We start from the raw sequence: 16,608 nt of genomic DNA on the forward strand, positions 1-16,608 counted from the left end.
TGGCCACTCTACCATACAGGCCTGATTGGTGGATTGCTGCAGAGATGGTTGTCCTTCTGGAAGATTCTCCTCTCTCCACATTCGTGTGAATGCTTTTGACAGACACAGTTCCTGCTCTCTGAGCTCTTATAAATTTTAATGTTTTCCTCACTTTAAGTTCCCAATTCAAGAAGATGTAGTCTGTCCTAATCTTTTTGAAGAATTTTATCACAAAGGGTTATCAACAGAAGAAAGGAGTACACGGGCAATCCTAGCACCGAGAAACAATGATGTCAAACGAATTAAAGCCAAAATTGACAATCAGTTAAACGGCAAATTGGTTAAATGCATATCAAAGACTATGCTGAAACAGTTAGTGGTGATCGTGCGGAAGATTAAAACATCAACTTACAATTTCCAGAAGAATATCTACATCAGTTAACACCATCCAGTCTTCCACCACCCAAATTACTGTAGAAAGAAGGATGTATCCAAGAATGGTAATGTAGTACATCTTCCGCAGATAACATTAGACAGCAAAGGAGATCTTGATATGCCATTTGTATTAAAACGTTAACAGTTTCCCAAGTCGTTTTATTTATTAGAGAAAAAGAAATGAAATTCAATCATGGGCAGTTATACATTGTGTTGTCACGATGACAGTCCAAACACAATGAAATTCAATGGCGACATTGACGAAAATTTAATTCCAAAGATTGTTTTTCCTGAAGTTTTACAGTAAAAGTGTAAGTTTAAAAAGCATTTGCATGTTAATTTCAAAGCCAATCAGAACAAAATCATATAACGCAACGAATAACTCGTAACGCAACATGAAACATAATTTACTTTCAAATTAAGTTTTACTATTTTTAATATTGTTAATTGCTCGCTGTAATGTAAAATAGTTAGTTCTATTAGGTATATGTAACAATTCCCATGAAAATAACAATCTGTTTAAATTGTACATTGTGGACACTTTTTGTGACTGAAGACAGAGAAGAAAATTAAAATTAGTAAAAACCTTTTATTGATACATACCAGGCAAGGGTAAAATGACAGAGAAATACAGTCCTAGGACACCGCACTTCATCTGCCTCGAGCGCAGATGTCCTTGCTCCTTTATAGCTTTTCTAGTCTCCTGATCGTAGACTACGTAAGCAATAAAAATAGCGTCCTGACTCATTTTGTATTATTCCAATTGGTAAAGTCTTTACCCTAAAGGTACATTTTCTTGTCACACACATCATTGAAAGAAAACTTACAGAAAGTATATATGCTTTTTGTCACGTACGCAAAACACAAACAAGTTTGATCATTCTGTCCTATTTTCTGTACTTACACACATACATTTTGTTCAATTACATCATTTTATGTTTTTACACTCCTCCCTTTTTGAACAAAATGATGTGGGCAGTAGAATTAAATTGAAATGGTTGATGAAGGGGAAGGGGGGGGGGAAGGGATGGGGAGGAGAAAATGGAAGAAGCTATACGAGACATGTGCTCCTCATGTAGCATATATGCCCTTTCCATAGAGGCGGTAAAGTACTTAGATAGAGATCACCACCCATCCTTGGGTAGCCTGAGAGGGTGCGGGTAACAGTCAACAGAAAATGTATTTTTAAGATAGCCATTTCTTGCAATGCGATGCGTGGATCCAGGCAGGCAGTCCTTCAACTTTCACGGCATGTGGTGTGGATAGAAGAATTTGGAATGGTCCTCTCCACCTAGGCTGATGCCAGTGTTTCCTCCGAGTATCTCGAACCAGGATCCAGGTGCCCAAGGGAATTGGTAAATCCTTAGAAGGTGGGCTGGTCCTCCAGGCTTGATTAACCTGCTGGTGGACTTCCTTCAACGAGGTTCGGAGACCTGCAAGACTAGAGAGAAGATCATTGTCCACAGTATGCAAATTCACATTTCCTACAACATTGGCATGGGACGTCCGGTCAGAATCTCAAACGGCGATAGTCCCAGTTGTCGGTGTGTCCGTCCCCTTAGTCCCATTAAAGCTAAGGGTAGTGCATCCGGCCATGATAAATTAGTTTGTTCACAAATTTTTGCGAGTTTAGCTTTTAAAGTGCCATTGCATCGTTCTACGATGTCTCCGCTTTGGGGATGGTATTTACAATAATGGTGCACGTTAATTTGGAGCCAGGTGGTTAATTCATTTATGATATTACCGAGGGCAGCACTTTCTCCATCCTTCTAGCTAGGATTTTTGAGAGTATCTTCACATCATTATTCAGGAGTGAAATTGGTCTATATGATGCGCATTGTAACAAGTCCTTATTTTGTTTAGGAAAGACGGTGATTAATGCTTGTCGAAATGTTTGAGGTAGTATTTGGTGGTCTTTAGCTTCTGTAAATTTTACCAATAAGAGTGGAGCTAGCTGAGTGGAGAATTTCTTATAAAACTCTACGGGGTAACCATCAGGGCCTGATGATTTCCCGCTTTGTAGTGACTTTATAGCGTCTAGTAATTCTGTTAGCGTTAGAGGTTTATCCAGTTCCTCAGCACTTAAAGCATCTATTTGTGGTATTTGTAAATTATCCAGAAATGCATTAGATTGCGTGTTGTCTTCTTTGGGCTCAGTGGAATATAAAGACTTATAGTAATCTCTAAATGTGTGCATTATTTTATTATGGTCGATGATTTCTTCTCCATTCTTGTTGGTGATTACTGGTATTGCATTGTGAACTTCTTGTTTATGAATTTGTTGAGCTAAAAGCTTATTAGCTTTTTCGCCGTGTTCATAGTAATGCTGTCTAGACTTATAAATAAGTTGTTCAGTTTCTTTAGTTGTTAAGATGTTAAGTTCTGTATGCAGGGCCTGCCTTTTCCTGTCGTGAGCTTCACTTGGACGCCTGGCTTGTTCTTCATCTATTCTAGTAATTTCATTTCTTAGCTCTGACACTTTCTTGGTTTCTAATTTATTTCTATGGGAAAGATATGAAATAATCTGGCCTCTTAAGAAGGCCTTTAGAGTTTCCCAGAGTGTTCCTGCAGAAACCTCTGTGGACGTGTTTGTCTCTAGGAAGAAACTGATTTGTTTGGATATAAATTCTGTGCAGTTCTCGTCTGCCAATAAAAGAGGGTTAAGACGCCATCTGCGAGGTGAGTATGAGGGGCTTATTGATTTTAGCTCCAATATTAGAGGGGCATGGTCAGAGATAACAATTGTGTCATATTTGCATGATTTAATTGTAGGCAGGAAATTATTATCTATAAAAAAATAATCAATTCTTGAGTAGCTATAATGCACTGGTGAGTAGAACGAATATGTTCTTGAGTTTGGGTTAAGAAACCTCCAGGGGTCTGATAAATTGTGATCATTTAAAAACTGTGTAATTATCTTTGCAGTATTAGACGTCGTCCCCCCTGTCACAGGAGTCCTATCTAAGAGTGGATTTAAAACACAATTAAAGTCCCCAGCCATTATAATTTTATGAGTGTTCACATTGGGAATGGATGCAAATAGATTTTGCATGAATTCCTTATCATCAACATTGGGTGCATAAACATTTATCAAAATCATTTTACTGTTATATAAGTTGCCCATGACCATCACATATCTCCCTTCAGGGTCCGACACTACCTCTGATGCTACAAATGGAACTGTTCTATGTATGAGAATTCCCACCCCTCTAGTTTTCTTTATAAAGCTAGAATGGAACATTTGGCCAGTCCAGTCTTTTTGTAATCTGAACTGATCCTTGGTTAGTAAGTGGGTCTCTTGTAGAAATACTATTTTAGCGTTTAAGCCTGTTAGGTGAGAGCATACTTTCTTTCTCTTTAATTCGTGATTCAGGCCTTTAACATTCCAGCTCACAAAGTTAACTGTCCCATCATGGAGACATTGATTCTGAGTTTTTAATGTCATTTATAGTTTTAATTGGTAATATGGCAGTTTTAATCTTAGTTTCAAGATTCCCCATGAGTTGTTGCATTTTAGCCTGTTGTTGCATTGATATTTATAATTATAAGGATTACAAGAATAGATTAGATATAACCTGCTCTCCTTCTCTCCCCCCTTTATCCCCCCCCCCCCCCCATTTTGCCTCCCCACATGAGGCTAGACCCCACTTCGCGATGTTCCAGTCCTCTGACATACGAAGAGACAGAGCACGTCCAAAACAAAACAAACCCCACCCTGCAGCGGCGTTACAGAATTAAAACAGAGATATCTTTTACAGTTAAATCCTTAATACTATCTGCCGAAAATGTTCTCATTAACAATATTTAAGCTTGAAATAATCTTCAGCGCTTTTAAGTTAAGATATTAAGATTAAAAAAAAAACAAAAAAAAAAACAACCCTGGGAATGATTTTAAAAACTAGTCTAGGATAAACCTGGTAATTCCTACTGTAATAGTATAATGGTAATTACATAAATAGTAGAACAAGCAATAAACCAAGGGTATGAAGTTAAACAGTCTACTTTAAGGTAGAGTAAAATAAAAAAAAATTTAAAAAATTTAAAATAAAATAAATAAATAAATAATAATAAAAAGAAAAAATAATAAATAAAACGAATTCTACTTTAATCACTTCCACATTTTCACACTCACATCTATAACTCTAATTAAAACATAAACATATAACATATAAAGTCCAGATAAAAAAGAAAAAAAAAGAAAATAGGGATGTATAATTATAATACCAGTCTCTTTAAACATGGATCCAGCGATCAGATCATAGGTCCTTCCCGTGCCTTGATAGAATACGGCTCTTTAATTTTAATTAACTTTCAAAAAAGTGTCGGAAACAGCTTCTTTAATTCTTTTTCAGCTTCTTCTTTGCTGAAGAAAATATAATGTCGATCTTGAACTTCCACTATCAGTTTGGCAGGATACAATAGGCTGTATTTGATATCGGCTTCCCGTAGAATCTTTTTAATGTCGATGTAGGATCTGCGTTTTGCAGCTGTTGATGGTGAGAAGTCGGGAAAAATACGAATAAGATTATTTTCGAATAATCATTCATTTATAACGGAGTTCACAAAATGAGTGCCATTATCTGTTTGTAACTTTTGAGGGATACCCCATCTTGGAATAATCTCTTTAATTAGTGCTTTAGCTACTGTTTTGGCATCGTTGTGTTTTGAAGGGAAAGCCTCTACCCATCGGGAGAACACATCGACAATCACAAGGCAATATCGGTACCCTTTAGACGGGGTTAGTTCAATGAAATCCATTTGGAGGTGTTCAAACGGACCCATTGGATTAGGGGTAACGGCGGGACTTACCTGGGTACCTTTTCCCACATTAAACTTTTGACATATTGCACAGCGTCTGCAAAATTGCTCTGCATATGTAGAGAAACCTACAGCTTCCCAATGTTTTTCAACATCTCGAACCATGGCATCTCTACCTGCGTGATCAAGGCCATGGGTGATTTTTGCCATTCCTGGGAAAGAGGCTTTTGGGAGAAAAGGTTTGTTAGTGTGTTTATGAGTCCAGACTCCATCAGAGAGGGACCCTTCTTTGGACCATTTTCTCCTTTCGATATCCGTGGCTGCACTCTGTAAAGAAATAATTTGATTATCAGGGTCCTGGTCATTTCTCTGTTGGAATAAAGAAATTGGTGTGTTATTATATGCGGCCTCTTTAGCAAAGTGGTCAGCTAATTCATTTCCTTTGCTAACAGGATCCTGTTTTCCTGTGTGAGCTGGACATTTAACAATCGCTAGCTTCGATGGTTTGGTTATAGCTTCTAAAAGGGATTCGATCAATTTCTGATGTTGGATGGGTTTGCCAGTACTGGTCTTAAATCCCCTTAGTTTCCATAGTGCTCCATGATCATGGCAGACTCCAAAAGCATACCTGGAATCCGTATAAATTGTTACGATCTTCCCTTCGGACAGCTGACACGCTCGAGTGAGTGCTACGAGTTCAGCTGCTTGTGCACTCAAGCTTGATGAAATTCGATTTGCTTCCAGCAGGCGGTCCCCTTGGACCACTGCGTAACTGGTTGAGGGTGCTCCATTTTTCAATCGCAAGGAACATCCATCCACAAAAAATCATTTCTCCAGTTTCTAAAGGTGTTTCCTGTAGATCTGCTCTAGGTTTTACAACCTTTGCTATTTCATCATGGCAATTATGTGGTTCTCCTTCGTTGTTAATTGGGAGAAGAGTGGCTGGATTTAAAGTGGAGCATCTTTCAATTGTAACATTTGACAAAGTACACAGTAGTGAGATGTGAAGTTTTGGCTTGTACTAGGATAGAATGTACAGCGTGAGGCACTTTAACTGTTAGGGGGCTCATGAGAACTACATCCGTGCTTGCTAATACAGCTTCTGTTGTTGCAGCCACAGCACGAAGACACGGAGGAAGTGCTGCGGCCACTGGATCCAGTTTTTTAGAAAAATAAGCCACCGGTCTCTGTTTATCTCCGTGTTGTTGCGTCAGTACTGCATTCATAAATCCCTGTCACAGAGAGCCTTCTCAGCCTGTTCATTCCATTGGACCTGGCCAGAGAGGGGGATGCCAGGAGTATTAGCCAATTGTTGCAACGGCTGTGCTCTTTCAGTAAAATTTAGAACCCACTGTCTGCAGTAGCCCAGAATACCTAAAACAGACATAACCTGTTGTTTTGTGACCGGTCTAGGAAGATTTTGGATGGCTGTAATGCGATCGCTAGAGAGAGCTCTTGTTCCACACGTAATGTCATGACCTAGATATTTTACAGTTATTTTGATTAGCTGCAGCTTAACTTTAGAAACTTTATGGCCATTGTCCCCCAAAAACAGCAACAATTTCTGGGTATCTTTTGCACAATCTTCTTCCGTAGCGCTACATAGCATTATGTCATCTACATACTGTATCAATGTACTACCTCTGTCCGGCCAAAAGCCTTCTAAATTTTAGGCAAGAGCTTGTCCATATACACAAGGGGCTTCAGTGTATCCCTGAGGCATGACAGTCCATTTCCAACGGCGGTTTTGGAAAGTAAAAGGAAACCAAAATTGAGAATCAGGGTGTACAGGGATAGAAAAGAAAGCATTAGCTAGGTCAATAACGGAGAAGTACTGAGCGGAAGGAGGGATAGTAGAGAGGATAGTGGAAGGATTAGGGACGATAGGGGCCCTAGGGAAGATGGCAGAATTTACTTGTCGCAAGTCTTGTACGAAACGCCATGAACCGTCAGCCTTTTTTACAGGTAGAATGGGGGAATTGACTGGAGAGTATTCAATTGGAATAATGGCACCGCGTTTGACGAGATCGGAATGTACGGCGGAAATGCCAGCCTCTGCTTCGGGAGACAGAGGATATTGGGCACGGTGCGGGCGGAAGGAGGATTTCGGGTGGATCACCAGAGGCTCACAATGGGCTATCCTTCCATAATCATTCTTTCCCTGGGACCATAGTGAATCAGGGAGCATAGAGAGCCAAGAAGGGAAAGTGGTTTGCAATGAACAAGCAAAAGAGGAAGGACGGCACAGCGCGATGTACTAAAAAATCAGTTTGAAGCACCACTTTAGTTATTAAAAGGTCAGGAGTATCAAAAATACCTGGAGCAACTTGTAACCAGTCTGTTCTTTTAAGGCATTGTTCTACCCATGGTCCTATTTCCCCCCATTTAACAGTGCGTGATTTAGCTAAGGAAATATGAGACACTGAGCCGCCAAGATAAAATATATGTTGTGAGCATGTAAGATGAACAGAAGCAGCTGCCTTTGTGGATGAAATAAAAACACAGGAGATGTGAAGGGTTTCAGGGCGAGTACCAGAAGTAAGGAAAGATTCTAGCCAGGGGGTGTCTACTTCTATAGGGAAGTATTGGGCAGTACAGTGTAAAATGTCAGGGGCCTGTAAATTGGGAAAGAGACAGGGGGAAAAAGAGTGTAGGGCTTTGAGGAGAATGGTGTGTGGGGAAATATTTAAAGTCCAAGCTGCAAAAGAGGGTTTGGGGTAAGGGGCAATTTGACACAACAACTTGGGGGTAGAACAGAAAAAACCTTTGTCAGTCATAGAAATAGAAAGAGAAAGTTTTGTCATGAGATCTCTTCCTAAAAGGTTAACTGGACAGAGCTGATTTAAAAGAAAACGATGCAGTAAGGTATGTCCGCCAGGACGTGACTGGACTTGAAGAGGTTTTGATACTTGGAGAAGGTGAGGTTGTCCAGAAGCTAAGCACAGTAACAGTCTCGTTCGAGGCAGGGACCTTTGCCAGCGAGAGGGTAGATCGAGTGGCACCAGTGTCGATTAAGAAAATAGTCTCAGTGCCATCAACGAACAATGTCAGTAAGGGATCAGTCTCTGAATTATGGGTGAGCAAAGGTAGTTGAAAAGAGTGGCTGGAGGTCCCTGCGTTTTCCTATGGCCAGTATTGTTGGTCAGGGGTGTCAGAAAAAACAGGTGGAATAGGGGGAGGCGGGGGCTGTTGCTGTCTGTGAGGGCACTCCCGACGAAAATGTCCAGTTTCACCACAGGCGTAGCAAGAGTAGGAATTAACATTGGGATTAAAGGGAGAGGGAATAAAAGGATTCTTATTGTGGTCAGCAGGAGGAGCTCCAAAACCACCTCTTCGTCGTCCTCGTCCCCTTCCTCCAAGGCCATATCCTCGGCCTCGGTCTTAGTATTCCTGGTATAATAGTTCATCTGTGCTGCCAATAATTTGGCATGAGAGTCCGATTCCTTCTGCTTAGTTTGTTTTTCGGCATGTTCAGCATGTCGTTTGACTTCATCAAACGTGGCACTTTCCCACCCAATACAGGAAGTGCGGACCTTGTTTTGTATATCAAGGCGCAAACCAGAAACAAAAGGTGGAACTGCAGCTCGGGTGCGGTCATCGACATTTTCCAAGCCCGAGTGATTAGCCATAAGGTCTTGAATCCTATGTGCCCATTCATCAACCGTCTCGTCTCTCTTTTGTTTTGCAGCAGAAATAAGGGACCAGTCCGTTCCTTTTTTATATTTTTCTGCAATATTTTGTCTCAACGCCTGCCATTGTTGGTTAAATTCGCCTTCTCCACCAATCCCCTGTCCTCGAGTTAAAGCTGGGTTCCATACCCATGGAACGTCATTGCGGACACCCTTGCAAACAGTGGCCCATGTGGTCCCAAGCTTTCGACGAAGTACCTGGGTCCATTCAGCAGCGTTAGGCTTATACATGCTATCTAACTGATCAAGTTGTTCAACAAATTTTAGTCCTCCTACTTCCTTTGTATCTGGAAGTGCATTCACGACATCCTTTAGTTCTTGGGTGTCCCAGTTCCGATTTGTCATAACTGTTGTGGGATTTTGGGGTCCGGCTGGATGGGCAGGGTTATAATGGGGATTGGGAACTTCTATTAAAGGGCAAGTAAATAAAGGTGAAGGATCAGAAGAGGTTGGAGAGATAAAAGTTGGAGCTGGTTTGTGAGTAGAGGTTTGACTTCGAGTGCGTTGGGAGACAGGGGTTTGTCTAGTACGGGGTGGGTCATCACGATGGGTAGAGGGGTCATAGTGATCTGTGCCTGGGGGATCATCGGGGGGAACTTCTGCCAGTTGTAGTGCAGGGGGGGCAGTCGGAATGGGGGATAGAGGAGGGGATAATGGAGGTGCCTGAGGTTGGTACTGAGGAGAGGAACAAATAATAGGATAAAGGGGGTCTTTATTTGGATTATTCTTCCTTTTCCTCCCGTCTGCCTGTGGTTCCGTGCCTGTCTGAACTTTCTGTAATGTAATTAGTAATTCCTCTTTCTCCTTTTTAGCCCTTCCCTCATTTGCCTGCAACAATTCATTTTGTTTCTGTACTGCTTCTAAATTTCTGTCTTTTATTACTAATTCCCATCTATCGAACATATCCATTCGATACGGTCCACTATTATAACAACCCTGCTTATTCCTACACAGGATCTTCCTAGTTTCCTGTATTTCACTTGCATCTCCTGTCCCCTCTATCGGCCAACGCCCACCACTCTGTCTATTCCATTTCCTACATGCCTTCTTGAAATCTAAGCCTGTCTTCTTTTCTACAAATTTCCTAGGAGACCCATTTTTACGGGGCGTCTGTTGATCCTCCGAAAATAATTCTTCCAGCATTAATGATTTTGATCCCCCTGTGCGGTGATTAACAGGCTTACTGTTATAAGTTCCCATTATGTCCCCTTGCTCTTCCCGAGTCCTGTATTTAATTTTCCAACTATATACTGATTCGTCTAATCCCTTGTACGTATGAATTAGCAAGGTATTAAGTGTGCCACTCACTGTTCCCTTCTTTAGTCCCAAGGGGAGACACCCAACTATTGGTCCTGTCCCAGTTCCCAGGAGAACACGGTATTCCTATTAGTATGTAGATTTATTTATTCCATCCTAACAGCAAACCTGCAATCTGTGCTCTTTTTCTGTTTGTTTCCATTTATATATATATATATATATATATATACCACCCCGTTACTCGTCCCGTTAGCCTGTCCGCTCACATCCCCGGATTCCAGCTCAGGTGACTTCGTGTCCGATTCGGTTCAGCAGAATACTACATCAATACGTCCAGCCGAGTCTAGGATATGGGTGAGGCCAGTATCCTTTCGTCAGACCTTTCATATGCGTCAAACTGCTTGGGTCAAGTCTCCATCACCTTAAGCAACCCGTTGAGATGTGAATATGACTAGACGGTCAACAGGAAACTCGCCCTCCCGTAATTTAGAAAATAAAAAAAAATGTTCGGAAATTCCCCGGTGCTTACCCCAGCCTGGAAGTGTGCAAACTCTGTCTGGAAATCCGTTCAGTCACCATGGATGTAGCAAAGAGGAGACCAGGGGCTCCTCACGCAAGAACTCTTTCAGGACAGGGCAGTCCTAACTTTTGCCAGAGCTGCATGCTCTGCTGCCGGAGCTCAAGTTGACGGCAGTCCGCTGGTAAGACGGATCACTGAAATGGTCTCGCCGGAGGAGTCGACCGGCCGTCTCCTGCCCCACGTCCGGGCGCCAAATAACTGTGGACACTTTTTGTGACTGAAGACAGAGAAGAAAATTAAAATTAGTAAAAACCTTTTTATTGATACATACCAGGAAAGGGTAAAATGACAGAGAAATACAGTCCTAGGACACCGCACTTCATCTGCCTCGAGCGCAGATGTCCTTGCTCTTTTATAGCTTTTCTAGTCTCCTGATCGTAGACTACGTAAGCAATAAAAATAGCGTCCTGACTCATTTTGTATTATTCCAATTGGTAAAGTCTTTACCCTAAAGGTACATTTTCTTGTCACACACATCATTGAAAGAAAACTTACAGAAAGTATATATGCTTTTTGTCACGTACGCAAAACACAAACAAGTTTGATCATTCTGTCCTATTTTCTGTACTTACACACATACATTTTGTTCAATTACATCATTTTATGTTTTTACAACATCCACATCCCCATACTCGAGCAGCAAAACTGCAAAGAGGCTAGCACGTAGCGCAGACCCGGGGGTTGGCAAGCAAAGTAAGGAGGGGGCAATGCCCCCTAGTGTGTGTGTGTGTGTGTGTGTGTGTATATGTGTATGTATATGTGTATATATTTATATGTGTGTGTGTATATGTACAGTTAGGTCCATAAATATTTGGACAGAGACAACTTTTTTCTAATTTTGGTTCTGTACATTACCACAATGAACAACACTCTCCAGTGGGTGGGCGTATCGATATCCAAGTCTACCATAAAGAGAAGACTGCATGAAAGTAAATACAGAGGGTGCACTGCAAGGTGCAAGCCACACATAAGCTTCAAGAATAGAAAGGCTAAAGAACATCTAAAAAAGCCAGCACAGTTCTGGAAAAAACATTCGTTGGACAGATGAAACCAAGATCAACCTCTACCAGAATGGTGGCAAGAAAAAAGTATGAAGAAGGCGTGGAACAGCTCATTATCCAAAGCATACCACATCATCTGTAAAACACGGTGAATGCAGTGTGATGGCTTGGGTGTGCATGGCTGCCAGTGACACTGGGACACTACTGTTTGTTGATGATGTGACACAGGACAGAAGCAGCCGAATGAATTCTGAGGTGTTCAGAGACATACTGTCTGCTCAAATCCAGCTAAATACAGTCAAACTGAGTGGGCGACGTTTCATGATACAGATGGACAATGACCCAAAACATATAGCCAAAGTAACCCAGGAGTTTATTAAAGCAAAGAAGTGGAAAAGTCTTGAATGGCCAAGTCAGTCACCTGATCTTAACCCAATTGAGCATGCATTTCACTTGTTGAAGACTAAACTTCAGACAGAAAGGCCCACCAACAAACAGCAACTGAAAGCCGCTGCAGTAAAGCGCCCTCTTCTACGCGGTGGTGTGCTGGGGAGGCAGCATTAAGAGGAAAGACGCCTCACGCCTGGACAAACTGGTGAGGAAGGCAGGCTCTATTGTTCGCATGGAGCTGGACAGTTTAACATCTGTGGCAGAGCGAAGGGCACTCAGCAGGCTCCTATCAATAATAGAGAATCCACTGCATCCACTTAATAGTATCATCTCCAGACAGAAGAGCAGCTTCAGCGACAGACTGCTGTCACTGTCCTGCTCCACTGACAGATTGAAGAGATCGTTCCTCCCCCAAACTATGCGACTCTTTAATTCCACCCGGGGGGGTAAATATTAATATTTAACATTATACATAGTTACCCTAAGTTCTTGTCTATAAGCCGCGGCTTATCTAAGGAAAAAAGTTGTGAAAATGAAAAAATAGAATATCGGCTTATACATAAGTCCGGCTTATACAGTAATCCCTCCTCCATCGCGGGGGTTGCGTTCCAGAGCCACCCGCGAAATAAGAAAATCCGCGAAGTAGAAACCATATGTTTATATGGTTATTTTTATATTGTCATGCTTGGGTCACAGATTTGCGCAGAAACACAGGAGGTTGTAGAGAGACAGGAACGTTATTCAAACACTGCAAACAAACATTTGTCTCTTTTTCAAAAGTTTAAACTGTGCTCCATGACAAGACAGAGATGACAGTTCCGTCTCACAATTAAAAGAATGCAAACATATCTTCCTCTTCAAAGGTGTGTGTGTCACATAGATAGAGAAAACAATCTCTAGCAAACAAATCAATGGTGCTGTTTGGCTTTTAGGTATGCGAAGCACCGCGGCACAAAGCTGTTGAAGGCGGCAGCTCACACCCCCTCCGTCAGGAGCAGGAAGAGAGAGAGAGAGAGACAGAGTTTGTTTTTCAGTCAAAAATCAATACGTGCCCTTCGAGCTTTTAAGTATGCGAAGCACTGTGCAGCATGTCTTTTCAGGAATCAGCTTTACAAAAGATAGCAACGTGAAGATAATCTTTCAGCATTTTTAGACGAGCGTCCGTATCGTCTAGGTGTGCGAACAGCCCCCCTGCTCAATCCCCATACGTCAGGATCACAGATAGTCAGCGGAAGAGTGAGAGAAAAGTAAGCAATCTAGCTTCTCAGCCATCTGCCAATAGCGTCCCTTGTATGAAATCAACTGGGCAAACCAACTGAGGAAGCATGTACCAGAAATTAAAAGACCCATTGTCCGCAGAAATCCGCGAACCAGCAAAAAATCCGCGATATATATTTAAATATGCTTACATATAAAATCACAATTTAAATGACCGCTACGCGCGCGTGTTGACTCGGCGACGCCCAGAGCAGAAAGAACGCGCTCCGGCCGCTCCAACCGCACCATGCGGGGAGTGAGAGAGACGCCAATATCTCACACTCTCTCCCCCCTTTAAATGGGTGTGAGTGAGACCACTGACCTCCCTCCCTTCTATTAGTTATAGGTTATAGTACGTTCGGCTTATCCATGAGTCCGGCTTCTCTATGATACGATTTTATTTTAAAAATTCGTATGATTTTTGGTCTCCGGCTTATACATGAGTCCGGCTTATAGACAAGAACCTAGGGTATTGTCTGTTTTTTCACCTGCATTATTATCATTCTTTAATTTAATATTATTTATTGTATTAGTATGCTGCTGCTGAAGAATGTGAATTTCCCATTGGGATTAATAAAGTATCTATCTATCGATCTGTCGATCGATCGATCGGCCTGGCAGAGCATTAAAAAGGAGGAAACCCAGCATCTGGTGATGTCCATGAGTTCAAGACTTCAGGCTGTCATTGCCAGCAAAGGGTTTTCAACCAAGTATTAGAAATGAACATTTTATTTCCAGTTATTTAATTTGTCCGATTACTTTTGAGCCCTTGAAATGAAGGGATTGTGTTAAAAAAATGCTTTAGTTGCTTCACATTTTTATGCAATCGTTTTGTTCACCCCACTGAATTAAAGCTGAAAGTCTACACTTCAACTGCATCTGAGTTGTTTCATTTAAAATTCATTGTGGTGATGTACAGAACCAAAATTAGAAAAAAGTTGTCTCTGTCCAAATATTTATGGACCTAACTGTATGTGTGTGTGTGTGTGTGTACGTATACATGGATAGGTGTCTGTTCTGCCTCCTCCATCATTTGGGAATCTGCCACAAAATGCACATTGGACCTAGGTAAGTATCATTTCATGTGTATTTAAGCAACATTTGAAAAAGTCTGGATAGTTATGCAAGGTGGATATGTGTTTTCCAGTTTCTTTAAAATTGTTTTTAGATGTTTGTCAAGCATTTTAGCCTAGAGTAGAAAAGTCCAAATAACTACTGTATATGTAAGAAAAAAAGAATATGAAATATAACATCTAAATGTTTAAATTCACAGGATTATGTTGGCATAACATTCTTACCCTCCAGATAATGTGTGAAAACAGTTAAAAATGTTAATGAAAAGATACTTACTCTACCTTAAAAACCCTTGGGTACAAATCATTGGTAACTGTGTTCAAACTAAAATTTGTTATTTTTATCACATTTGGAGTACAGCTTTCCCACAATCCTCTTCAGAATAAACAGGTTTGGAAACAGGATGGATTATATAACATGGGAAATAAGGAAAATAAAATCCATTTATTACAGAATATTTTTTATAACGAACATTTACTGTAGTTCCATTTCTTTAGTGATGGCATAGAGCCAACAAAATGCACTCATTATTTTATGCTTGTGTAAACCATTTCCCTTTGCATTTTCACTTTTCTTTATTTCATATTTTTTTCTTCTTCTTCATTGCTAGACATTCTTTCAAATGAAACAAAGAAAGTAAATGTTTGTAAAAAAGAATGGTAAATATCTGACTTTTGTACAGTAACAGGTGTCTTACTGTGTTTGCTCACACTACCATTCAACCAATCAATTTTTGGACTTAAAAATACATTTAATTTACTGTTTATTGAGCTTCTATAGGTAATTTTGGTTGTAGGCAGTTTTTGTTTTATTTGACTTCTTTTATAGATAGAAATATTTGGTGCGCATTCAGTGATTTATTAATATTTTGTATTAAAGTCAATTATATCTGAGCATTTCAAATAATTTACAAGATTAACAAGTTACTGGTTAAATGCCTTCACACTTTCAATGCAAGATATTGTCAAAAATATTAGTGTCGCACCTTAAAGTGTTTAAAATTAAATTGAAACCATAATTGTTGATCATGTTATTAAACCAGCCATTTTAACGTCAATTTTATTTTCCTTCAGATGTAAACTCTTTCCAACAAACAACAAAATGGATTGATGATGTGAGAACAGAGAGAGGAGGTGATGTAATCATCATGTTGGTGGGAAACAAAACAGATCTTGCAGATAAAAGGTGCGTTTGAAATGTTTATTGTTCAAGACTGCTGCTTCTATGGCAGTTGGTTTAACTAATTTGTCACCACCATCTTCAAATAATTGATTTGCTTCCCTTTGTTACACAAAACCAACAGTTCCCAGTTGTTAACAATGTATTTAAAGTAAAAAGTAAAATATAGCATTAATATGAAATTCCAGTTTTACTGAATTCCATATTAAAATCTATGTATTGTGCAGTGTTACTTTTTATTGCTTTGTAAACATAATCTTTTTGAAAATTTAGGATTTTAGCAAAGCAATACTGCGATGTTGTCATTTTTAAATAATTTACAGTTTTCAAATTGAATCAATTACTTTACTGCGTAACATCAATTAATACTTTATTTAAATTTAATATTACAAAAAAGATGAAAATGTTTTCACAACTTAAATTTTTATTTTCCTATTGTTTGTCTATGTTTAAATTTATTTACAAGTTAATGTTAACTATTGAAAATCGGCCTATGCTTCTGTTCTGGTACAAAAGTTTTTCTTGATATTAACTCTTTGTGGGCTGAATATTTTTTCGGCTGCCAGCAGAAGTACACAGCAGAGCAGCTGCTGGCCGCTAGAGCAGTCTTCATGCAGGCACCAGCCATCGGAGCTAAAGGCGGATCTCGTAAAGAGTGAAGTGAATGCGCAAAGCAAAGTTCTCCATAGACAACGTTTTGTGAATTATTGCTGAATTGGACTCTTGACTTATTGTACATCCATTTTGATGCAAATAATCTGGAGATCAAAATGACAATGATGTACCAGCATCAGTTGATCGGTCCCCAGCTGATCATATTGCTGAATGCGTTTGTGTTTTGCGGCTGGCAGCTGTGTGAAGACACTAATATATGTCATTATAAGTCGACATCCGCCTTGAAAGAGTGAAATCCTTCAGATTTAGTATTCTGGAAAGATAGGAGTGCCTTAAGCTTGGGAAAGGTGCTATATAAATAAAATTTATTATAATTATGATTATTCATGATACA

General features: G+C 40.2%; 1 protein-coding gene across 4 annotated transcripts in view; it reads left to right on the forward strand.

Moving 5' to 3' along the window:
• rab6a (RAB6A, member RAS oncogene family) overlaps positions 1-16,608 on the forward strand; it is a 115,797-nt gene that overhangs the window by 80,285 nt on the left and 18,904 nt on the right. For all 4 annotated transcript variants that reach the window (XM_028800338.2, XM_051926836.1, XM_028800337.2 and 1 more), the window contains exon 5: positions 15,494-15,605. In XM_028800338.2, coding sequence (XP_028656171.1) covers positions 15,494-15,605 — 112 coding nt within the window. The remainder of the gene's footprint in view (positions 1-15,493; positions 15,606-16,608) is intronic.

The sequence above is a fragment of the Erpetoichthys calabaricus genome, chromosome 4, assembly GCF_900747795.2.
Source record: "Erpetoichthys calabaricus chromosome 4, fErpCal1.3, whole genome shotgun sequence".
Classification (NCBI taxonomy): Eukaryota; Metazoa; Chordata; class Cladistia; order Polypteriformes; family Polypteridae; genus Erpetoichthys; species Erpetoichthys calabaricus.